Genomic DNA, 26,124 nt, shown 5'->3' on the forward strand with positions numbered 1-26,124 from the left:
TTTGACTTGTTGATATTCTTTTTATTTCAAACAATTGAGCATTAAAACGTTATTCTAAAATGGCAAAATACCATTTCGATAAAATTATTAACACAAAAATTTGAAAATAGCTCTTATCCTTGGACGAATTTGACTCCACTTTTTTGACACACTGTTTTCCCCATTAATAGCTCTAAACCTTCATTGTTATTTCGGATTTCAAACATTTCAGTTGAGCATCACTGAAGAGACATTATTTGTCGAAATGCGCATCTGGTGCATCAAAATTGGTACCGTTTTACATCTAGATTGCATTTTCTGTACAATATATTGATTTGGACACAACGCTTTATGATTTACTTTGTTTTTAGAAGTAGCAATTTCTCTTTTAATATTTAAGGATACTTTTGCAATAAGACAGTAATAGCTCAAAATATTCTTTGTATCAACCACATATTCTACATCATTAAAACAACTGAATGTTCCATTCTGCAAAACGAAGTCATGCAGGGTCTTAATGCTTCTGTCAACAGATTCGTATAAAGAGTTTCCTTTATCTAAATTTCAATAATCTGTCACACAAAGAGAGATAAATCTTGATAATGCTTTAAACACATCTCTCCAAAACACATTCTCAACATTATCTACATATTTATTGAAATTTTCTGTAGATAAAAATAAAATCAATATGTTTAAACTGATCAATCTCACAACTCCCATAAGGAATACAAAATTAATTAAAAGCTGTGCACACACGGACATGAAGTCAACAATTTCATGCATATGCAGATTGAAATTAACAACCCCATGCATTTGCAGGTGGAAATAAAAACAACATGCATGAGATATGTACATGGTATAGGACACAATCAAAGGTTCGCCTGCTTCCTTCTCTCCCGTCGGTCAGAATGCGATGAAAGACCCCGGGGTGGTACTATTTATAGGGTGTCCGCATAGTTTCAGACACTAAAACAAACCAACGCAAACACACGCAACATTCCGTTCAACTCTGTGGTAGAGATAACATATTAAATTCAATGTCTTATTACTGGATCAATTCGTCGATCAATTGGTGTTTAACGTCCCAGCAAGAAACGTCCATCCTTATAGAGACATCAACAGGAAATCAGGTCAATGCAGTAAAATGAAGAGACACAGCATTAAAATAAACCCAGAGCTTATATATATATATATATATATATATATATATATATATATACATATATATATATATATATTTAAGAACGCTTGGCGTAGGAATTTCAACGATCGAGATCAATCGTATCCGTAACAGCAAATAAATCTTTACGCTCCGTCCACGTCTTCTTTTCCGTTACGGAAAAGGACGAGCTACACCTGATTGGACCAAGGTCTGTCACGAAACCGAACATACGACACGAAGTGAGCACTATACGTAGCTAGTGAGAACGACGACATGCGTAGATTGGAACATGTTGACCTTACTGAGGCAGGAAATGTTCTTGATTGGTTTTAATAAAAGCTTGTTTTATGTTTTCAAGTTGCTCAGGCGTGTAGTTTTCTCTTGATAATAAGTGGAAAAGAGTCCTGTTGGCTTCGATTGGTTGACGTTTGTGTTCCTCACGAATCGTTGTGTATTGTTCAAGATGTAGTATTTTGTGTTGAAACAAATGGTCGCAGAGCGGAAAAACGAACACGCTTTGAATGAAATCGGCACAAATTGTTCGTAGGTGGCTGCAAAACAAATTCATTGCACGAGGAGGTCTTGGTATCTCCGGTAATCGAGTTTCCAAATGTTTCTGTATCATTTCAATACTTTCAATATTCTTTTGAAGAGCCACCTGTAGATCTGTCATTGATGCTCGTCGTTCAAGATGCTGTTTCTCAGCTGTTTGTGACATTTTCACCAGCATTTCGTAGATTATCGTCAACTTGGATCTGTCGTCAGATTCCTGTGGGTCCTGACACCTCTTCTCCTGTCTGACGTTTGTTCCTGGAGTGGCTGATACTGCTATTAAATAACCATCCTCCGTTGCTTCATGCTCGTGGTCCACATCAGCGACCATGGAATTTGCGTACTCTGTTAGATCTTCTGTTATATTATTCATTGTTTGCACATCTTCATCAGTGAACTGACCATCTGACAACTTTTGGTCGAGATGACGCAGAGGATCAACATGATGAAACAAGACATACGGATTATTTTCTCTAACGGAAATCCGGGGATTTTCAGTTGCCTCCGATATATGAGTACAAACTGAAATTCCAATGGTTTCTAAGCAGATGCGAACTATTTCGAAACACACATACAGCGGTTTACTCGGGTTGACACTTGACATGGACAGATCCCTAACGAATAGGCAATCGTCGTTTTTCCATATGTGAAAACGTCCTCGCTTAGTTACACATATATAAAAATCCCCGATACAAATGTCTCGTTCAAGCTTGTGAACATCATTCAGGGAAAATTGCAAATCATCGGATGAAATTGCAGTAGTGTTGGAAACGCCCACTCGCAAGTGATATTGTCGTGGTTTTTCGTTGTCGTCCACGTGGCGAGCTTGGACGTGGATGCTCTGTCCCTTCGCTATGGCGTCTCCTATGAATGCATAGGCCAAGGGATAGGGCACAGTAAGAGATATTTTATATCGTTCTCTGGTCAGTGTAATATTCTTGTCATGTTTCTTGTGAAATCGGAGAGCTGCTTGGTTTTCTTTGTCTGAAATTAGAATAAAATACTGCTAAATACCGTATGTATACTTATTTTTAGCGGAATTCAACTTTACTGTTCGTTATCTTCACCTTGCATGTAAGTGGTTTTGGCAAGAGTGCTATTATGCTAGTATAGCTGCGCTATATGAAATCCTTTGTTATCTATTCTTATACATAGAAGACTCGCTAAATCATGATACACTAGAATAAGTGCACATACAATATAAATTTAGCATAGTTTTTCACTATACATGTATTTCGAAAGGAAGAATGTCACCAAATCATAAACAGATAGGATATATTTTCAGCATCTCCATATCCTTATTGTATGGTTGGTTGTTCATTGTTTAACGTCCCGCATGAGATTGTTTCACTCATATGGAGACATCACCAAAACCGGTGAAGGGCTGCAAAATTTAGGCCTGTGTTCGGCGCTTATGATATTTGAACAGGGAGAGATCTTCATCGTGCCACACCTGATGTGACATGGGACGTCGGTTTATGCGGTCTCATCCGAAGGACCTCCCCATTCAATCACCTCTTTCGACAAGCAAGGGTTACTGTGGAACTATTCTAACCCGGATCCCCACGGGATTTTATTGCAAGAAAGCGTTATGTTTGAATCAAACGTTTATATAAAGGTTTGTAAACCTAAAAATGAATGAATGTTGTTCGAAAACACAGGGTCCGTAATTACAGAGTTTTGAAAATATTGATGACCTTTACTACATCATATAATTATAGGTCTACAGCAGTAAGTAGCGACTACTCGTGGTAGGTCAGTGTTAGAGCGTTCACCTCGTAACCAGGGAGTCGTTAGTTCGAGTTTCGGTCGTAGCGTCCACACCTCGTAACCAGGAGGTCGTGAGTTCGAGCTCTAGTCGTACCGTGACCGCGTCGAACATTAGACGTAAACATAGGTAAGTGATTGCTTCTTCGGCAAATGCTTGGTATTTAAAATTGAGAATCACGGGTCTTTTTGATGTGACCTTAACAACAGAAGTCTCGTGTCACGGCTGACGGTGGCATGATAAAGAACCCTCTCTGCAATGGTCCTGAGCGCCGAGCATAGGTCTAAATTTATTGTACTTTACCTACAACACGTCTCCATATGAATGAACAAGTCTGGACGGAACGTGAAAGAAAAGGCAAACAAACAAATAATGCGTAGCCAGACAGACAGACGTATAGACAGACAGTTGACCTTTCAATTCCGCACTTATATCTCCAAACTTCAGACATATTACGATCCAAACATCAGCGGTGTGCACTAACGTCATCTTCTGGGTAGTACCCTTTTGGTAATGAGTTTCAAAGGCGAAGCCCGTAGTGTCATCTCTCTTAACAATGTCTACAATACATGTACGTCTGTGGAAACGGACATCGGTCAAAACAACTATCTGTTTCTTCTCAATTGCTTGGGAAAAACTTTTCAAATTTTCCGGATCGGTTTGCGTGAGTCCGATGCTAGCATGCCCACTTCCATTGAAGATAGCCTCATACTTCCGGTTTTCTTTGAGCGGGAAATCCGAAAATGCTATTCCTTGGGACTCCGAAAATTTCCATTTGAGTGTATTAATACCCCTTTGGTGATTTTCAACCTTGACAATATTTTTGCCGTGGATTTTGGAAAACATTGGATTTTGTCCCTGTAATATAAAGATGAATTTTAGGCACATAAAAAATTACCTTAATATCAATAATGATAACAAGATATCTCTTGCTTTCATTGTTTATAATATGAACACCTCTATCAGTTTCTTTGCTCTTTCAAGTAATAATTTGCTGTGTCTATAAATTTTGATCTTAAGATTTTATGAAACTGAGCATTACATTGAAATGCACGCAATATATCTACAGTACAACATGCATATATCGAAGTGCTTGGGACGAAAATGTTTTATTCATTGTAAACGTGATTCGTTATATATCTAATAAGTTCATGATGTGTTTTAAATCCACATATAATGAAAATCACCTCGTTGTAAGCATGAATTCAATATAAGCATGTTTGTAGTAACTTTGATTTACTGTAGATAGCATGTGATTGTTGGTTGTATATTGTTTAACGTCCCTTTCGAGAATGCTTTACTCAAATGGAAACGTCACCATCGCTGGTGAAGGGCTGCAAATTTTTGGCAAATGCTCGCTGCTTACGGCCTTTGAGCAGGTAGGGATCTTTATCGTGCCACACCTGCTGTAACATGGGACCTCGGTTTTTGCGGTCTCATCCGAGGGACAGCCTCGTTTAGTCGCCTCTTACAACAATCAAGAGGTACTGAGGACCTATTCTAACCCGGATCTCCACGGGGTGATAACACGTGACTACAAATGTACATGTAGTGGTACAAATATCACTCCGGCCAGCTAGAGTTTCAGAGATGATACCTTCCCCCATGTTATCACGGTCGTGTATGTCTGCGTCTTTATTATATTCTAGTTTTATCTTGTACCACATCAATTCAATTTATTGATCTTTAATTGATATTGCACCCCATTGTCGCTAGCCACGGTTACTGAGTCCAGTATTATCTACCCTACCACAAACCGTGACTGTATGATCAACGAAACTCTAGATTTTCATGAATATTTATGAATTTTTGACCAATCACAGTCACGAATAACATATTTCCGATATTTCAATGGCTGCTCCCGCAATTAAAACGTGCAGTGTTTGTTCACAAGTAAAAACGGACAAAAGGGGCTACAGATCCTTGTTTACAGAAGCATGTAAAGTTTATATAAAGTATTCGTTAAATGAAATTCGCATGAACAGCAGTGGTTACGCTTGTAAATTCTGTGTTAATAAACTTAATCGCATTTTCAAACTTGATGAGGAAATTCGGGGTAAAGTGGATGTGTTGAAATCTTAGAGACTAAAGTTGACTAGACAGTTACATAAAGAGAGCGGTGTGGTTACGCATAGTGTGTGGTAAATTTATTACACCGGTTCAAAGTCAACAAAGAAGCGTCCATTATAGTTACAACAGCTAAAAGTGCCCAGTTTATTCTAAATCGGCAATCCTCGGATCATTCCGCTACGAGCAAGCAATATACTCCGAATGATCTTCTCACCACCACCCCAGAAAAAATCATGGAAGCTCGCATCGTCTCACGCCACGCCTATTGTCTCCATGTTAGAATAAATACTACCAGACTCAGTAACTGGCTAGCGACGATGGGAAGCTCACCAATTGGTTGACTAATGAACATGGTTCATGAAGTTGGGGATTTTTTTTTTAATCATACAGCCACAGCATTTGATGTCGTGTAAACGAAGACAATAGGCGTCACCTGCGACGATATTTGCACCCGTGGTATATAAGACGCGGGGGAACATTAATGGGGGTCCTTACTTATAGGGGTAGCTCATTGTAATTTACACAGGTAATCAATCAAATGATGCATGTAGATAATATGATTTTTTCCAGTGGAATTAAAATTGAGTGGGTTATTTTTATTTTCTTTGGTGATGCATGCAACTTGGGTGTTACAGTAATCATCTTAAGATTCAATTATTAATCAATTTATCTTCTCCTATATGATAGTGTTATGGGTCAGAACAAACATTTAATAAAGCGCAGCAGAATTTACTAACAAAAGGCAATTAAACAATGAATAAGATTTATATACAATTAATAATTGAAAAATAATTGTAACAATAGCAAAGTACTAACTTACGGTTGTTGAACAATAAATCCCAAACAGAATCTACACATACACAAAATATCAATTTCCAAAAAATTGTAGTTCCCAGTATAATCAAATCCAAATGAATCGAAAGTGTCTAACCAGAGCTTTTTTTATCCTAAGAATTTCAGTATACATGTATAGGAATGAATGTTCTAGTATAATCTTGAAAGACCATGATGCAGCCATTACGTAAAATATCTACTAAAATAGCACAGAAAGTCAAGAACAATCTCGGTCACAGGTGTCAATGAAATAAACATCACTTTCTAGAACTATATAGGTTAAATAGCAATATACAACAATAATTATCTTTTCAATGAATTTGAATTTGATATTACGTTTACCGAAGTATTTTCCCAGAGATACTTGTGTACACTTACAATACGCAATTTCCGAGTTGCCCAATAGTTCTTTCCCTTTGTGGAACTCTTACGCACAGTGAGACTTCCGTCCACACGCGGTGGGTACAAATGCTTATCGCTGCCTTCATATATTGCCTAAAGGATGATTATCAGACATCATACAACCCCCCCCCAAACTGCTGGGGCACACAATTTTAATAAGTTTATGAGTATTTGATACTATGATAGCTCAAACAAAAATCGATAATCACCATCTTTCTTTGTTTAAAGTATCACACGTGCAGAAGAGGATTGATTGAATACTGTTTAACTTCCCTCTCAAGAATATTTCACTGATATGGAGACGTCATCACTGCCGGTGAAGGGCTGCAAAATTTTGGCCTATGCTCGGCGCTTATGACCATTGAGCAGGGAGGATTCTTTATCGTGCCACACCTGCTGTGACACAGGACCTCGGTTTTTGTGGTCTCATCCGAAGGACCGCCCCATTTTAAAAGAGGAAATAAAAAATAATTTCATATTTAATTTAATGGCCTTATTCAAGCAAATATTATTTTTTAATACGGTCAGATTAATGTATACCAACGGCTGATATAAATAAAGTCTACGCTTTCATAACTTTTATCCTTATTTACATAGCTAGTCTATAATATATGTACATAATCTTCTACCCACCCAAGTGTTTAACAGAATACTGAACGTACCTCCATCACAGAAGAGCTGATATCTCGGAAGTTGCGTATTGCTCACCTTCCAATAGGCCTATATGTACTGTTAAATATAAAAAAAAAACATATATTTGTTTTTCGAGTATTTCCTTATACAACTTAAAATCAAGTTTTAGAAAAAAACTTACACTTACTATTAGATTTCATGGGATTTACTCACACTCAAGCTAAACAAAATTGTACAAATAAAAAAATCAAAACAAAACCATGTTAATTACTCAGTGTACAAATAAGGAAAGAGAGATAACTCTAAATTGAAAAACATTGATCATGCAAACGTGGATTTTCCGAAAGGTTTTGGGAATTTTACAGTAAAATAAGCCTTTTCACGATAACTGCGGGACTGTACTTCGCACATGCGCATAAACGCTTCAGGACGGCAACATCCGCGTTCCATTGTATGTTTATACTGGCAACAAATCATGGTCATTCAGTGCGTTGTATTTAAATGCTCGAACCGACAAGGAAGTAAAGCAAAAGAGAAAGGTGTAAGTTTTTTCAGATTTCCCAAAGACAGAAGAAAGCGAGCCGCATGGATCAAGACAATAAACAGAAATAATTGGGCCCCAAATGAGTACAGTAGGGTATGGTCTGAGCATTTTGTTGATTCTTGGCATAGTGACGACCCCACGGACATCAACTATCGCCCGACTTTGTTTTCGTATAAGACAAGGGAACCATCCGAGACACAGGCTGCTCGAGAGGAAAGACACAGTAAAAGGAATTTACTTCAGGTGATTTGAATGTTTACTCTACGATGACTTTACACAGGTAGAACGTACATCTTTAACTATTGTCGTATTGACGTAGAGATGAATGAATTCATTAGGATAAATGAGTTCTGTCCAAAGTCTCTTCGTTGTTCTTTTTTAATGAAAAAAAACCAATGTGCTTTTTTTGTTGTTGTTTTTTTTTTTTTTTTTTTTGTAATCTGTGTGAATTAATATATAGATTCATATATTATACATGTATACAGTGGAGCCTCGGTAATCCGGACGCTTCACCTTCCGGACGATTTTTCTAAGGAACGGAATTTTTATACGTTATTTTGCATCATTAATCCGGAAATTCGCGTTCCGGATCCGAACAGTCACTTTTTACTACAAAACGTTAAAATGCATTGAAAATTGTACCGTTAATCCGGACGGTAATTTTGTTGAGGGAAGGTCTGTGTCGGACAATTTTAGCAAGGCGTAAATTATAAAGAAAACAAGCCAAACTGTCTAATTGAAGCGATTACCTGTACCCTGTCAACACCTCCCTCCAATTAGGTGGTGTGTGATGATAATTCCGTTAGATAGCACGTGCCGATCGAGACAATGTATTGCCAATTTTCGCACATAAGATCTTTATTGCGTATAGTGTTGAATTTTGTAAATAAATCTGTAGCATATTAATTTATAGTCTTGATCAATACCTTAATAGTATTAATAAATCAAACATCATGCCATAATGATAATTTTTTAACTGCTACACATATCAGTTGTACCGATTCGTAAATTGATATCGGCTTATTCAAATCTAAAGAGTGTAGATTATACTTCTAGATTCTGGATTTTATACTGTTAATTGGCGTGAAATATACATGTATGTTCATGCACATGTAGTATAAGTTTTTAACGTTTAGAATGCCACGCATGTAGAATGTACCTGTGTACGATTGATTCTTGTTACGATGTTGTAGAGCTTTATTGCTTTCGAATTTTTAAACTCTGGGTAGAAGTGAGAAAATTACCATTTTAAGGAAAATGACAATTAAATTCTGTATGTACCTGTAATGTTAGTTTCAACCAAGTTTTGTTCCGTTATTATCGCATCATGAAAATATTAGGTGCGCGTGACTAGATCAAAGCAGTAGTAGGTCTTGATATTACGAGCTTAAATGATTTTGTTCTCCCGATATTGTCTTGGATAATTATAGAATAAGAAATATAAACTCTGGCAGATTGAATTTTGGTTAAAGAATGTTGTCAACTGATATGATAATCGCGAAATTCTTATATCAAAACAGACCGCTGAACCCGTGAATCATGACAGATGGAAATTACCGGCCTCTTTAAGAAGTAAAAGTGTGATGAAATGTTTGAAGTGTAAATGATTATGTTAGTTACTAATGATTTATTTACTTATAGTTACATAAAGTGCTTCATTATTTGTTTTAGTGCATACGGTACAGTTTTGTATATTTATTTGTAGGGATCATATGTATGTACAATGTAAGCACAGGCAAATACACTGAACATGTACATTAAATTTTAGTGCTTTGAAATACATGTAAGTGTTAACATTATCATAAATTTTTACTTATGCAAATGGTTAAATCCAATGATAGAATGTGTTTAATTCACTATGCATCAATAAAGTAGGCACATATTGGTTACTTATGCAAAGCTAGAAAATATGCGATTCAATTATCCAGACGTTTCATTTATCCGGACGATTTTGCTGGGAACCAAAGTGTCCGGATTAACGAGGCTGCACTGTATATGCTGTTCAGTGTATGGCCATAAGTGAGTCATTCCATTTTTCACTATGTATTTCATTGAAAACTAATTGTGAGGTCACTTTGTCCAGTTTTTTTTCTTCTTCTCTTAATTATTTAAAACTGTTCAAATTTTCTGCTGATGCTTTGATGATTGAAAATGATTTATGAAATCACCAAAGAAAAAAAAATTAACTTCAAATTACTATAATGTCATAAAGAATTAGTCTCAAATTTACAATGTCTCATACCAAATTTGAAAAGAATTGAAACAGTACTTAATGCCTTATGTTCTGACATTTAATAACGCCATTTTGGTCCCACCCTGATACCAAAATCCCTATCCCTGGGATCATCAAATTCACAATTTTGGTAAAGGAATATCTTTTCTTTCCAAAATATCCATTTAGTTTCAATTTAGTATCAATGATATAATTAAGTGTTTACGCTTAAACACTATATATACTATGTTTGACCCTACCCTGGGCTCAGATTCTCTACCCAGGGAATCATGAAATTTACAATTTTGGTAGTAGTCTTTCTGCTCTACATCATTTGTCTTGCACATGTGTGGTTGTAGAAAAGAATATTTTTGAAATTGGTAAATATTTAGCAGTTTTTCTCCCACCCCTAAGGCCTCAGAGGTGCAGGAGTCCTGAAATTTGTAATTTATGTTCCATTTGCCCCAAATATGTTTCATACCAAATTTGAAAAAGAATTGGACTGGTAGTTATCAAGAAGTTGAAAATGTTCAATTGTTAATGGATGACAACCAATTGCAAAAAATGATACATGTAACACACAATTTTGATGACTTGAAAAGTACCTTTCATTAGTAGAACTAAACACCACACTAGTAACTTTGAAAATTCAAATATTTTATATTCTAAAGTAAAGAGTGATCAAGGTAATTGTGGACAGATGTGAGGGGAGGTGGAGTCTGTCAAATTTTAAAAACTATAGTTAATAAATTTGTCCTATAAAGGTCAAATTTTCGTTTTTAGAAAATCCTATTTTTGTCCTACTTTCTGATGATAAAATCCTATTTTTCCTATATATTTTTATCCAAAAGTTGCTATGACCCATGATAATGTTGCAATAAGTTTTTTTTTTAAAAAGACATTTGTCAAATAAATAGTCATAAAATGAAATGATGACTCACTAATAGCCAGTTGCTGTACATCCTTGGTCAGCCTAAAATTTTATTCAAATTGTAAGAATAACAATTTATGAAAGAACGCTCATGTTGTTTGACTTTTTTTTTCATATTGTAATTGATATGAGGTGAAATGACAGTTGAGTTAGCTACTGTGATAAAATTATTCACATTGAGTTACATCACAATTTAACTGCATTATATGTTTTATATATTATGACCATATCTTGTTTGCATCACACCATCAGATGTTATTTCTTTTGTACCTGAAGGTTGGCCAGGTAAGGTATCTGACAGAGAACTGACAATTAATTCAGGTATTATAGATCTGTTAGATGAAAATGACAGTGTTATGGCGGACAAAGGTTTTACGATAAGAGATCTGTTGGAAAATAAAAAATGTAATTTGAACATTCCTCCATTTAGAGGTGCATGTCCGCAATTTTTAACAGAGGAAGTTTTCAAAACACAGGAGATAGCCTCATTAAGAATACATGTAGAGAGGAGTATAGGTCGAGTTAAAAACTTCCATATTTTGGATGGTGTTATGCCTATAACTTTGCAACCATTAGTCACTAAAATTTTCCAGGTGATTTGTTGGCTAACAAATCTTGATGTGCCATTAATTACAAATTAATTTCCATTTATGTACGTGAGTGTATTTTTATAGGAAGTGCTGCTTTAATTGATTTCAGACTGATGAAAATGACAAATTGTAATTCAAAATTATTTCAAACTAATTATTCTGATCGAACTCATGTCAACATATTTTTTATTTTTGGAATTTGATAATTAGGAGAACAAAACATTTATGGTGGAACATGACATAAAACTTGAATAGATATTAAATGTGAGATTTGTTAAAGGGAAAATGATTCTTATGCTTCATTTAAGTGATCAGTACACAACTCTACTTTTGTACATATGTTACACGTTTCTTGTTCATGTATATTTATAAACCATGCTTGCCATATTTATGGTATGATTCCAGTTGGTTTGTGATTGGCAAAAGTTTATATATTTGGGATAAATTATATGAAATAATTTCTTTCAAAACTTAATTATTGATTAATGAATTATTGATTATGCATGTTGATCATTGCATGATTTGGCATTTGTATACTGTACAACAAACAATGATATGTGTGGTTATCTAAATCAAATTTTAAAAAATCAATTGTCTTTCCTGTCAGAAGTGCATAAAATATATATATATATACAAGTATGATGAAATTTCAACTTTATTGTCAGACTTGTCTTTTATAAAGCAATAAGTTCAAATGATACATTGTAAATGTAACTTCAGAGCTTCAGATATTTAAGGATGAGGATTTTTTGCAAAAATATGCATTATGAAGTTTATCAAATTCTGAATTGGGAAAAGAATTACTTCTATCCATTAGGAGAATAAAATTCAAAGTGGCATTGCTCTTATGACTATATCTCAGGAAAACAGAATTTGAACAGATTAAAAATCTTAAAAGTAGATAAATAATAGAAATTATCTGGAGCTCTGTAACTGGATAATGTGATGCATATAAAATTCAATAAGTCTAGGTATCATAGAGGACACAAACTCAGAATCAAAATATATTCTGTAAATACAAATATTGTTCTGAGCAGCGTCTGTCCATACTACAAAGTCACACCATGGTAATCGCATAATTGCCATTTCTCCCTGAACTTGAGCATAAAACTTGTGGCTCTTTTTGAGACGTGATCCTTCCATACTATATTCTAAACAGAAATTTGGACATCCCATTGCAACAATCTCACTCACTTCCATTGTTGTTACTTGAGTTCCCTTGATGGAGTATGTTAATCTCTAGTACACCTATGCTGTCACCATCAAAAACTCTCCCGTCACTGGAGGCACCCAAAAATGAGTTATCTGTGCACAAAGTGAGACCTGTATCCTCAACTTTAAAATTGTTGTTTGTGGCAGTCTTCAGATTGACATACTCTGAGCGTGCCTTTGCCTCATTTTGTTGTCCCCACTGAACAGCTGGTGACAGAGATGCATACCTATAAATACACAGAACTTTAACCTAGGGAAAGAAGGCCCGCACAATTTTAGTTATATATGTATATCAAATAAAATGATGACAAAAGAAATACAACATGGCGATCAAGTACATTGTATATATTAAAGAATGTGTACAACTTTGAACAGATTAAATAAAAAACAACCCTAAACAATGTTGTGCTGTATACAGTAGGCCTAACAATTTTTCTATATGTAGAGCATGCACTTTTTATATACATGTGCTAGTTCAATTAATATTGAAAACTATTTCACAAATCAGAGTAAATGGTGTGGAAAAAAGATTCTCATTTAATAGGTCTATTTAAAAAAAATTACCTTTGACACTTTAATATCTTGGACGTCACCGGCTTCAAAGTGCTTCACAGATCTGTCCAAGCCCTTGAAATTGCTTGCTGTACCACCATATGTTGTTGGTCTTTCGATCATATAACTGTAGATATCACTAAATGTTATAGTGGGGATGGACGAGTAACCCGGACTTTCATAAGCAACAACGTTGAATGGTGGTAAGCTGTCCTGAAACGATCCTACTAGCGGAGATTCAAGTGCGTCTTTTTCTACGATCGGTGTTAAAATCGAAGTTTCAGTCTGACTTAACAGCAATTCCTGAATGATTTCTTCTTTTTTCTTTCTTTTAACATCAATGCCAACATCTACCGCCAGATTTCTCAGATCATTTACCTTTAGTTTGTTCAAATTCTCCCGCTTTGTCATTATAATTCATGTAACCAACGTAAACATGATCGAAGGTTTCCGTCCGGAAGCATTTGTGCGCATGTGCGAGATTTATCGTGAAAAGGCTTATTAAAGATTGAAGAAAAGTTGACGTTCAAATTTACGATAGTGAAATAAGAGATCCTCTCTCTGATACTAGTGACGCGTCTTTCAAGCATTATGATAAAAATAACTGATTGAGGAAATGGGAAAAAACTGATAGAAGCAAATTCTGAAAATATCATGATAGAGGGCCCAAAGTGATTGAAATATTACAGAAGAAGAAGTCAAATATCTGTAACAGTCGACAGTCTGGCTCCACTAAACGGAATACACAAAATAGGGCGTGAAAAGAATTCAGGGTAAGCTTTGAGCGACGCTGAGTGAAATTGCGCCATATTATGTACATGTAAATCAGCGGTCATCGGAACGAGGGATCAGTCCGTGATATTCAAGGGAGTGCATAAATTTTAAAAAACTCGAGATGAGCAAATGATGATGACAATCTATCCAGTGATGGCGGAAATTGAGCGTAGCCACAATTAAGTATGTCAGGCACCCACACTTTGACATGCTCTCACCAGAGGGCGCGTTACGCAAGCTTGAAGTGCGAGGAGCGCACGGAACTCTGGGTAGAGAATGCCATTCTGAATCTGTTTACGTTTAAACAACAGGTGGTAAGCGTTTCTTCAGCCCCAAATTCGAGGCTGATCAACAATTGTGTTTTTCAAAACTGTTATTTTGATATACAAGTCCTAAACTGAGTATCTTGCAGTAAATCAGAGAAAACTGCAATTGCTGTTAATTTCTGCTAGCGGACAACATGCGTGTAAATTACTCCGCGGATCTGCAGCTGATCGCAATAATTTCGACAGTGTTGTTAATAGAGTTCATGGAAAATTGACAGGTTTTTTTTTTAAATTTTGTAATTGAATTATAAGAGTTAAGTATATAAATTATTTTGTTCATGGAGAAATGAATATAAAAACCGATTCGCAAATTTTTTTTATGAAAGCCTTCCCAATTCCCTCACCTGTCCCCAAGAAAAGGAAGTGGGGGGGGGGGGGGGCTTGCTTGCTGGCTTGTCAAGAATTTTTTGAGAAGCCAATTGTCAATTTCCCATCACCCCCCCCCTCCCTAACACACGTTTGAAAATACGTGCCTGATTACTGAAGTCTGTCTAAAGAAAGGTTTGTTTTTAGCTATATTGGTTGACACTTAAAAGTACAGGTTAATTAGGACCGGGTTCGTAGCCTTTGGATCCACCTCTGTGTTATTCTACAGAGGCTTCTATTTAATTCAAAATTTAAAGTTTTCTTTGTCTATAATTATGTGGAATCGGTAGAGAATTAAAAATACACCAATAGCACGATTTTCTAAATACTACTAATTATCTTTCTTTGTACGTGAAAAGTTCGCCTTTGATCTAGTACATCAGCAAAACAAATCACCCGTCACCCCACCCCAAACTCAGACTGCTGGTCTGTGCAATTCATAGCTCTTGTAGTAAACCTAAATCTATCCTCATAAAATTTGAAATCCATATATACCGGGTGTGGCGTTTCCATTATTGAAAGGTGGAAAACATCTTTATCTTCTTTCTGAAAAAGAACAGAGAATATGTTATTTTCACACTTTCTTTGAATATCGTTCTTTTGACGTTTGCGTTATGTTAATATTGTGACAGTGTATTAAATGCTATATATAGATATACATTGTGTAAACTGTAAACGTACATTCTTACACACGGTACTGATTTCCAATAAGTCCGCGGTCACATAAAATCTGTGTAACTTTATATCAGCATATGTAAGCTATTTTGCATCGCAGTGAAATCTTCTTCACACGGACGAAACAAAAATATGTAGTCCGCGAAAATAGGACCACGTGGAAACAAAAATAGGTAGTCCGCGAAAATAGGACTACGTGGAAATACGTCTACTGCATATCGCGGATAGTGAAAATACAGGAAATATAACTATAGGGAAATTAAGACTGCTCTCTCTCTCTCTCTCTCTCTCTCTCTCTCTCTCTCTCTCTCCACTTCATACAAAAATGGTTATTTGGGTTGCTTTTTAGTTTTGGTTTAATTTGGTTGTAATAATTACAAATATAAGAATATTTAAACCTATGGGATTGTAAATTTTCTAGATTATGTTCATTTGAAAGTTAAAACATAATTTTAAAATGGGAATATAAATCCCGGGTTGATTTCTTTGAGGGCGTTAAGGAGGGGGGAGTGCATGTTCGATTAATTATTTCAATGTTGTTTATTTCCACAATATATATTGATATCAGTTACCGATACGATCAATAATGGATTACTTATAAACTGCACAGTCAATCTTCTTGTGTATTTGAGATATATACTAAATCCATAATTATGATGTCCATGATAAATCAGGAATTGAGAACGACTTGCAAAAGTGTGTCAACGTCATGGAATTTAAATATCTATTAATGGACACTCTATTACTCTACGCTATAAATATAAATATATAATTCCGGTAGAAGTGATAGTAGAATCTATGACACGTTGCAGCATGCCTGCTATTATTATATGTACACATAGAATGTTAATAAGAAAACTCATTTTTGTAGCTCTAAGTTCCCGTGACCTGAAAATACTTGTACCTTCTTATCTCCTCTCACTGTCTGTTTTATTTTCCGGGTTATTGTGTTATTTGCACTGATTTAAACCCAGTAGGTGTACCCCCCCCAACCCCCGATGTACTGATAAACTCTATGTATCACAATTTGCAACACCCCCACCCCCACCCCTATATATGTTTTTGTTTACAGGTGGTCGGAAGAAACATATTTCAATCTTGTACAAATAAATAAAAACAGAGAGACAGACAGACAGAAAGAGAGAGACACACACACACACACACAGAGAGAGAGAGAGAGAGAGAAAGAGAGAGAGAGAAGGTATCTGTCGTGTCAGCAAAACAGCCGAACGATTATATTTAGGTCGCCGGGGAAACCTTTTAAGTCCCCTTCCCACAATCTCTCAGTAACCGCCGAAACTCTCCCTATAACGAGTATATATATGGGAAGATTTTATGTGATTTTATACAAAATGCAGTTCTCGTCTTACCTTTATGAACAAAACACCTCTCTAAGTTCCAACTTTCGCTTTGGAGATACCGGCTGTCTTCCTGGTTCCAGAATAACCACCTATAGAATTAAAGATCGGCTTCAAAGGATTTTTTAAAAATTGTGTTTCGGTGGTCGGATCACGTGCTTACAATACACGTGTGCATTCAAGTGTACCTGATAAAAAATTGCAGTGTAATTTTTATCAGGTACGCTTGAATTACATGAGCGACCGCATTAAAAAACGGATAATATGCGTCTATTCGGATATTTGTTTTAGTTTTTAGACGGTCTGATTAATTGGGTGTGTGTATGGGGGGGGGGGGGTCTGAAATGGTGAAGTCTGGTTGGTTCATGGACACAAAAATTGAAGAAGAAAATTATTACATGCCACCGTTGACACAAGATTTTTACTTCTTATAATTTCGTGTTGGTAAATACGACATTCAAATCTTCTTTGAGAACGCTACCTCTGTGCAACCCGGACACCCGATTATATCATACTAATTAATGTTAGACCCCGGAACATCACCTAATTAATGGGCAAAATTGGGAAATATACAGCAATGAGCATTCGTGATTTTCATCCTCTACAGTCCAAACATTTGACGTCACACTGCAGGGCGGAGACCCTGAAAACTTTGAATTACTAAAGCTATTTCGCCGCACGGATGGGAACATTTTTTCAGATCGACTCGAGGAAGAGAAGATGGATGGAGAACCTAAACATCCCCGGATCTTCAAGAAGACCCGTCCCAGTTCCCGGGGATCCGAGGGTCGACCACCATCGTTGCTTCACCGCAACAAACCAAGTGTAGCAGGGCCCCTACTGGACAGTATACTTCTGCACTATCTATATATATAAATCATCATCGTTATCGTAATTTTTCAGCGCGGATGATTCGAAAATATTTTGAAGTCAATATCTAATCAATCCACTTTGGTTTGAGAATATTTTATTGCATATATGATGTACAATTGGTTCTAACAGCTTACGAGGTTGTCACATAAGAATATATTTGATATAAATTGTCATAAAGTATATGAATAATATAATTATACATATAGTGTAAAATATATTACTATCATAAGAATCTGCTTGAATTCAATATACATTTCTATGTACAGCAGTAAAAATTTCGAAAGGAAGTATGTCACATAGACGGGATGTCGTATACTAGCTGTACCTAATCACTATATATAGGAAAGGCAAGTGAGGAAAAGTTGATGATCCGATTTCCTTTCAAAATATATATCTATAAAGTGTATGCTGTAAAAACAACAAAAAATAATAGGTAAATGGAATTCCTATTCATTGCTAATTAACTATGAAAAGTTAACACACACATGTGATTAATGCTGACTTAACCTCTGGTAATCTTATTTTTTTTATTTTTTTTATTTAATTTAATTTTTTATTTTATTCATGTGAAGTGACATACAATCGTTCTTTACCAAGGTTATGCTATTTAGATATATTTCTTAAAATTTACTTCAAGTATTTAATGATAATCAAATCACAGGTGCATTTCAGAACTAAGATGTCACATACATGTATTTGCTCTTCCCCGTAGACCTAGACATGTATGAGGCATCGTTTTTCAAATTGGAAAGGGGTTGGGTTGGGGGTGCACCCGGATAGCAAGTTTTCTTCTCAAAAAATGTTGACACGCACTATAAACATATATTAGACCAATCAACTTAAAAGGGAAAAAATATCATTAAATTCAGAACGTCTTCACATTCTTTGAATATTGAAAAAGGCAGGCACAATAATGTTTTAAGGACTGCGAGGCTTTGTAAATTATGTGATTATAATGATATAGAAGATGAGTTTCATTTTATCCTGAAATGTCCATTTTTACAAAGATTTGAGAAAGAAATATATTAAGAGTTTTTATTACACAAAACCAAGTGTCTTTAAATTAATTAAGCTCCTTAGTGTAGACAATACTAAAGAACTCAATAACTTGGGAAAATTCTTAGTTCAAGTTGTGAAAATACGAAGTTTAGCAATGTAAATCAATAATGTAATTATAGTATTTTTCTAATAACATGTTCATCTCATTGCGATTACATATATTACTTTTATTTGTAATTTCTTCTCCTCCTATCTTCTCCTGTCCACTCACCTGTTGTTTATCTTATACAATTAGATATATTGTGTATATACATGTACATGTACTAGATGTATTTCGATGAGTTGTATAACTCAAGAACAATAAAGAATTGAATAACACTCATAATTTATCAAAAATATACGAGACATTCTTAAGTCGTTAAAACAGGTAGTGACAGTTCCATTCCCATTAAACGCTCGGCAACAGGTGTGAATGCCACGGGTCCTCGGAGATGACCTTAAAAACAGATGTCCCGGGCCATGTCACAGTAGGTGTGGTACGTTATATAGAACCCTCACTGCTCAAAGACCGTAAGTGCCGAGCATAGACCTAAATTTGAAACCCTTAACCGGCAATGGTGACGTCTCCATGTGAGAGAGAAATTCCCGAGAGAGATGTTAAACAATATATATATATATATATATATATAATTAAATGTTAAAATTTATATTTTTAAAAATAAACTTAGTTCAAATAATTATATATAAATAAATTAGAAAATGGAATATTTTGACAAAATTACGATAAATCATTTTCTTTTTTTTTTTTTAAATAATCTCGCAATAGATTTTATTCTAGTTTGTTATCTGGGCCTATTGAGACACTGCTTGGCGAGAAAAGAGATCCGCCCCTCCAGTTTAAAGCGGCGCGAAAATGCAACGCTGAAAATGATTGGTCAATTTTTTTTCTATCTTCAACAAAGACATTCATAATCTTTGTAGCGCTTAGTGAACCTATGAGAGGGATCAAATTTCAAGCTTACTGTTGACGCTGACTGAGGAAAAAAAGAAAGAAGAAATGGCTTTCGGTAGTGCACAACAAAAGGATTTCGGACAGGTAAATATATTTTATTTCACAAATTTTGCTGATGATAAATGACAGAAAATATTTTCAATACCCAAATGTAATGCAATTCAAGTCTCATCTCCTCGGATTATTCCCAGCATATGCACTAAATGTGATCGACGCGACTTCAAATGTAAACAAGCTTTTTTCTTACTACTCGCCACAGGTGAATCACATGGTGCCGGGTTTTGTGTACAAGGAACTAGTACAAATTACTTATTAATTTTATGCATCTGTCATGAGCCAGTTGCTCTTATTCCCGTTTGTAACTTTTGTTAGAAATTAGTTATCGCATTCTTGAAACCTGACGTGGCTGCCGATTATCTATAGATGTGGTTTTGTGTATCGCCGACATACGAACAAAGGTCGATGAACGGGAAATAAACAAAGAACTCCCCCTCCTAGGTACAAAGACTGTTCACTCAGCGTGTTCCGTCTAGTAAGGAAATTTACTGTGTAGTGTCTATAACAATGTCATATTTCATGAACAAAAGAAAAAAAATCTTTTATCTAAGTACTATACTAGAGATATATGGAACTTGTGAAATTACAAGAAGCACTTTCTCGGAATCTCCATAAACTTTAAATTTGCTACAGCATTGTCTCAGTATTTCTCTACGTTATATCACATATGTATAGTTATAAATATGGCTTGGAAAAAAAAATCTTTGTTTTATTGAAATTTAAAATGCACAAAATGTATCCATTGTCTGTTTCATGGGAATGGGGTAGATGTTTAAGAATCTTAGTATCTTTAAAGATTTTAAACCATTTTAGAATAAAACATATTAGATTGAATTTTTTGAAGCTTTCATTAAAAAGGTTTTTGAAGACATGAATATTGAGGGGAAACAGAATATTGTTTAACAAAGTCTAAACAACACACCAGAGATGTCTGATACAGATTGATAGTGGGGGATATATACACAATCATATTTTGAAATGGACAACTTTCAAATTTACTTTATTCAAAAATGCAGTTTTAGTAGAAATAATCTTGAAAAATAGTTTTAAACTCCAAGATAGAAATGAACAGAAACAATTTACATGAACATCAGATCAACAGTCAACACATCAATCTACTGGGCAATCAGATTTATAAAGGAATATATACTAGTATAGCTAATATTTATATTTTCATTCATTTTGACAATATAGTATGTGTCCTTTCTTCTTTTTTATACACATGTAATCAATGATCTGCAACATAATAGTATTGCTGTGGGGACAGTTTAGGGGACAGTCTGATATTTTGACAATGTAGTATATATATGTCCTTTCTTCTTTTTTATACCCATGTAATCATCGAGTTGCAACATACTTAAACATCGTAGTAAAACCTGAAAGTATTGCTGTGGGGACTTTCAGATGGACAGTCTGATATTCTTCTGTGTATCATTGTTTTGATTTTGACACGTAGTACACAGGTTTGCAGGACTGATACATGTTCTAACCTCAGGTGATTTATGTTCAAGGGAATGGATCCATTAATCAAAAACCTCCATGCTGTGCTTAATGTACACCCCAGGAATCAGATAATGCATGTAAATGATCCCTTATTGCATATTGTTGAGTGAAGAGGGGGGTGTTAAGTAGAATAATACTACCATTTAGACCGTCATGGTATGAGTCACCCCCACACAGTAACAGTCATGAGTCCCCAGATAGTATAAATATTAAAGATCTTTTAAGTACATATTTTATCAGCTGGGTGCAATACTCTCTCAGATAATTGTGTAATGCATCAAATAAGAGATGTGTTTAATATTGTCTGTATATTGTATAATGTATTAAATTAGGGATGTGTTTAATATTGTATAATGTATTAAGAGAGGGTGCAACACTGTCCAGTGAACAGGTCCCGTCCCCTATTAAAAACTACCTTTTTTTCAAATTGAGGTTGCCTGTTTTCCCCAATTTGTGCTGGGTTTTTGGGGTTTTTTTTTGTTAGAATGAAGTGTCTATGTACAACACACTTTCATGTGTATTTTTCACTTAGTTAACAAAGACCTATCATTAAAATTTACAGAAAATAATTTGACAACTTCAAAGTGTTAAGAAGAAAGTTACAAAACTAGAAATGTAAGTTATTTTCTTAGCAAATTAATTGAGTAAATGATAATAAAATCACTTTACTGATGGTATGAATTAATGTCAATTGGAATGATTTTGACTTTTCCTAATTTCATTAAAATGTAGATAAGTTTTCCCAATCGTAAAGACCAGGGGTGCGTTTTACAAAAGAACTTACGACTAACTTAATTTGCATACTGAAATTTTCACGTTTATTGTAAAATCCTTCACTCCAATGTAAACTAGTGAAAACATAATACTGAAATTGAAGTCTCGGAAACATTTTAATTCATGAATTCAAACTAATAACTGTGTAATGCAATTTATTAAGACTTGCGTCTTTGTCGTAAGTTGTTTTTTAAAATTGTTAAAACTTATAAAAAAAAAAGTAAAATTTAAAAAAAAAATCCCTGCCGTCAGGATACTGTAATGTATCAGGTGAACTGTAAGGTGAGAACATCAGTGGTGGACATTTCAGAGTGTATGATGTAGGTCAATGAATAGGTCTTATTTAGAATTGACATTTGTTTATTTTTAACAAATAAATGTGAAAAATGTTGGCTTTTTAACTGACAAAATTGGAGCTTGTCCACTGTGTTATTGCCTAACAAGGTCATAGGAGGAACAGCAAAGATATGTCTGTGCTGAAGTTGTACATTTAAGAATACCCATAAACATGTCAAACATTGAAATACACAGTGACATTTTAATAAGCCAAAAAAAAAAAGAAAGAAAGAAAGAGCATGATTTAGTATGGAGATTATCAGTTTGACATGTTTAATAGAATTTAGCAATCAATAACAAAGAATGAAAAATATCTGTAATTATGTAAGAGGTAATTCTCTAGCATGTACACACACATTCAGGGGGAGCTGTGAGAGGCAGGGGGATAATCTCATTGTGATTTCTTTTGACTCTGAGTAATGCCAGACTAACAGAAAAATAGCAATTATCTCCACACAAACAAAGGGCAGGGTCCCTATTGTGTCACCCAGCCTGGGGCTGAGTTGTTGATTAAGTCCATTGTAGTTGTTCAGTACCTGGACAAAGGAGCATGCCTTGAGCTGCAACAATTAATGTATTTAACATGTTTACTCCCAGCACTGCTATTCCTGTGTGTCCTTCTTGACACCTGCTTTTTGTTGAGTGAATACTGATGGAATTTTTTTTCCTTTGAAGGAACAGAAAGGGCACCTGTTGTTTTGTACTGATACATGTATATACACACACATCTTAAAGCCTACACAGGGCTTTGTCTAATCAATGTGGATTATCAAAGCCTTAGTTCTGCTGGTAGGTGTTATGTAAGATGATTTAATCCAGGATATGGTGTTTTGTGTGCCTTATTTAGATAAAGGTCCACTTATAATTAGCCATGTAAACATGCTGAACAAAGCTTTATTGGTCCTCTGTAATACAGTACCCTGAACACACACAATATCCACCCCAGGCCCAAAAGTTGTGCTGCTCTCATTAACTTGTAAACCATGTTCAAATCCATGTTCTTGTCTATATATTGTACATGTATATTATTTCATTATTTTGTACTTTACATGTATGTATATATATATATATATATATATATCAGGCCCTAATAGTATGGAGTGAGAAGTAAGGGTGACACACACACACACACACACACACACCCTCCCTTCTTTCCTCATATATGAATTTCATTTAAAAAATCAAAAAGAATTGATCAAATTATGTTATACAGTAACCACCCCTCAGCTTGTCATCTCTTCCACCCCCTCCCCCACCCTCACCCCCACCATTTAATCTACAATTAGCTCCTACAGATCGATTTATTTCAATTAATAATTTTAATATTATTAATAATTCATTTTTAATCAACAATTCAAAAATATTGGTCATGGTAATCTAAACTTAAACGAGTACAGTTTCTGCACACCTATTCAATATAATCATTAATTCAGTATCACATATACAAGACCATCAGGCTTGTGGGTTTTTTTTATTTCAAAATTCTTTTCAAAACTGGGGGGGGGGGGGGGATGTAATATTTTGTGTGTGATTTGGACCATTGAATTTTTCTTTGGTCCAGTGAGCAGTGCTGATACAGAGGTCCGATTGGTCAATGCTAAAAAAAAAGAAGATTTTGTGTCAAGACCTGAAGACTGCACTAAACCCCATGTTTAGATTAGATTAGATTTATTGAAATCAATTAGGGGCCCTGAGGGTATACAAGTAAAGAGCAATTAACATACAAAAGAAGAAAGTCAAAATTGGTAGCAATATATGTTAGATATTGTTAGGCAGTCTAGCTACACTGGTGTTATCACTTCCCATCCTGTGGATCATGAGGTCAGGTCTCCTGTGACTTTTAAGTGAAATTGCATTTTTTCACTGCACACAAGGTAATTATTAAGCATATTATACAGTTTTCATTTCATGTACTTTGATGGGATAGGGGGTAACTTTTTGAGAGTCTAAATGCTGAAAAATACATAGATTTCCAGTTTTCATTTCATGTACTTTGATGGGAGATTGGGTACATTATTGAAAGTCTAAATGCTGAAAAATACAGATTTCTAGTCTACACTTAATGTACTTTGATGGGGGAGGGGGTGGGTGGAGTTAATTTAGTGAAAGTCTAAATACAGAGATTTCCAGTTTTCATTTCATGTACTTTGATGGGGAGGGGGTAACTTAGTTAGAATCTAAATGCAGAAAAATACAGAAATTTTTAGTCTACATTTGATGTACTTTGATGTGGGAAAGAGAAACGTGGTAATTTAACTTTTTATTGATAATTATGAATTAGTTTTACCCCAGACTCCTCCATGATTAATTGTTTAAAGAATAAACTTCACCTTACTAGTTAGATGAACCTTCGTGAAGCTGCTATATCTGCTACCTGTTAGTGAGATGAACCTTCGTGAAGCTGCTATATCTGCTACCTGTTAGTGAGATGAACCTTCGTGAAGCTGCTATATCTGCTACCTGTTAGTGAGATGAATCTTCGTGAAGCTGCTATATCTGCTACCTGTTAGTGAGCTGAACCTTCGTGAAGCTGCTATATCTGCTACCTGTTTTGTTTTTGTCCCTTGTCTTTAGAAAAAAGAAATCAATGCTAAACTTTCAAATTTTTAAAATTTTATAAAAATCATTGAATAATTCTCTAGACATTATTTCTCTGCTCAATTGAATATGCCTTAAGGATGTTTTATCGTGGGTGCAATAAATTATTTTGAGATTTATATCAAACAAAACTATAGTGCAGTTACTGAAAGAGAAATTCCAGATATTCATTCCACTCGTATCATTGGTATAGAACTAAAGTGTAAACATCGTCACTCGTTATATATTTTTGGTGTATATCTCCCATCTGATAGTAACGTACAGTCATATGCCAATGAGCTGAATTTACTTGAAGCTCTGTTTAATCACTATTCTTCATATGGTGATGTTCTAATTGGTGGTGACTTCAATGCTAGCTGTAAAGACAATGACCATCTTCGCTGTAACAGACTTAAATCAAAGGCCCTGAAAAATGAGAAAAGAAAAATGGATCATATTTATAAAATATCATACAATCACCATTTTTGAAACATTGGAAAATGTTAAACAATTCCATTTAACATTGGGGGGAAATCTTTGAAATTTTTTAAATTGTTTAGAAGTTAAACATATTTTCTGCAGTGAGTACACAGAATGAAGAGCTGTAAGTTGATGCATTCTTTATTACAGGAAGTGAACAATAGTGAGTGTAGTTTTTTTATTTTGTTTACAGGGATGATGGATAAGGTGTTGGGCGGAACTATGGGTGTGCTTAAACAAGAGGTAACCATGGTGACAGAAGTGATTGACAAGCTGAAAGGAAGAGCTCTTCCACAAAACAGTCTTTCGCTGAATCTCGGCAGTGACAGTAACTTAAAAAATGGTGGGTTTTTACAAAGTACAGACACTTTCGTTTTGAACAACTCGATGCATTTTTCTCTCTTTTCTCAGGATTAACTGATTTTATTGATAATTTTTATGTATTCATGCCTGTTGATGTGAAAGTCACGGGGGAAAATTAATCTGAATTTGTTTCTAACACATTCAATGATTTAGGAATTAGCATTGAAACTTGGCATAAAGATTTATAGTCTCTAAAGTTTCATGAGTTCA

At 35.0% G+C, this 26,124-nt stretch overlaps 2 protein-coding genes and 1 pseudogene across 4 annotated transcripts in view; 1 reads left to right on the plus strand and 2 right to left on the minus strand.

Moving 5' to 3' along the window:
- On the minus strand, positions 1–17,106 carry LOC125662474 (uncharacterized). Of its 3 annotated transcripts, XM_048894704.2 has the most exons (5): positions 16,953–17,106; positions 15,403–15,453; positions 7,430–7,496; positions 3,875–4,319; positions 1–2,677 (listed from the first exon to the last, which is right to left on the minus strand). In XM_048894704.2, the coding sequence occupies exons 3-5, from the start codon at positions 7,433–7,435 to the stop codon at positions 1,440–1,442; spliced, it is 1,689 nt and encodes a 562-aa protein (XP_048750661.2). In that variant the 5' UTR covers positions 7,436–7,496; positions 15,403–15,453; positions 16,953–17,106; the 3' UTR covers positions 1–1,439. The 3 variants fall into 3 exon arrangements, with proteins under 3 accessions (XP_048750661.2, XP_048750658.2, XP_048750662.2); XM_048894701.2 differs by lacking the exons at positions 7,430–7,496; positions 15,403–15,453; positions 16,953–17,106 and adding exons at positions 6,744–6,860; positions 6,977–7,404; XM_048894705.2 differs by lacking the exons at positions 7,430–7,496; positions 15,403–15,453; positions 16,953–17,106 and adding an exon at positions 6,977–7,403.
- LOC125663063 (uncharacterized) lies at positions 11,759–13,852 on the minus strand (annotated as a pseudogene).
- Positions 14,113–26,124, plus strand: part of LOC125662316 (uncharacterized) — a 21,840-nt gene continuing 9,828 nt past the window's right edge. Inside the window, exons 1-3 of the mRNA XM_048894476.2 lie at positions 14,113–14,529; positions 19,794–19,908; positions 25,745–25,894. Coding sequence (XP_048750433.2) covers positions 25,747–25,894 — 148 coding nt within the window. The 5' untranslated portion in view covers positions 14,113–14,529; positions 19,794–19,908; positions 25,745–25,746. The remainder of the gene's footprint in view (positions 14,530–19,793; positions 19,909–25,744; positions 25,895–26,124) is intronic.

This window comes from Ostrea edulis, chromosome 8 (genome assembly GCF_947568905.1).
Source record: "Ostrea edulis chromosome 8, xbOstEdul1.1, whole genome shotgun sequence".
NCBI lineage: Eukaryota > Metazoa > Mollusca > Bivalvia > Ostreida > Ostreidae > Ostrea > Ostrea edulis.

Excerpts from the sequence above, each read along its gene's own strand:
- LOC125662474 (XM_048894701.2), bottom strand. Across the intron at positions 4,320-6,743 it reads CAACTCGGAAATTGCGTATT|GGACAAAATCCAATGTTTTC; the intron begins GTAAGTGTACAC and ends TTTATATTACAG. Across the intron at positions 2,678-3,874 it reads TATAAGTGCGGAATTGAAAG|ACAAAGAAAACCAAGCAGCT; the intron begins GTCAACTGTCTG and ends TTCTAATTTCAG.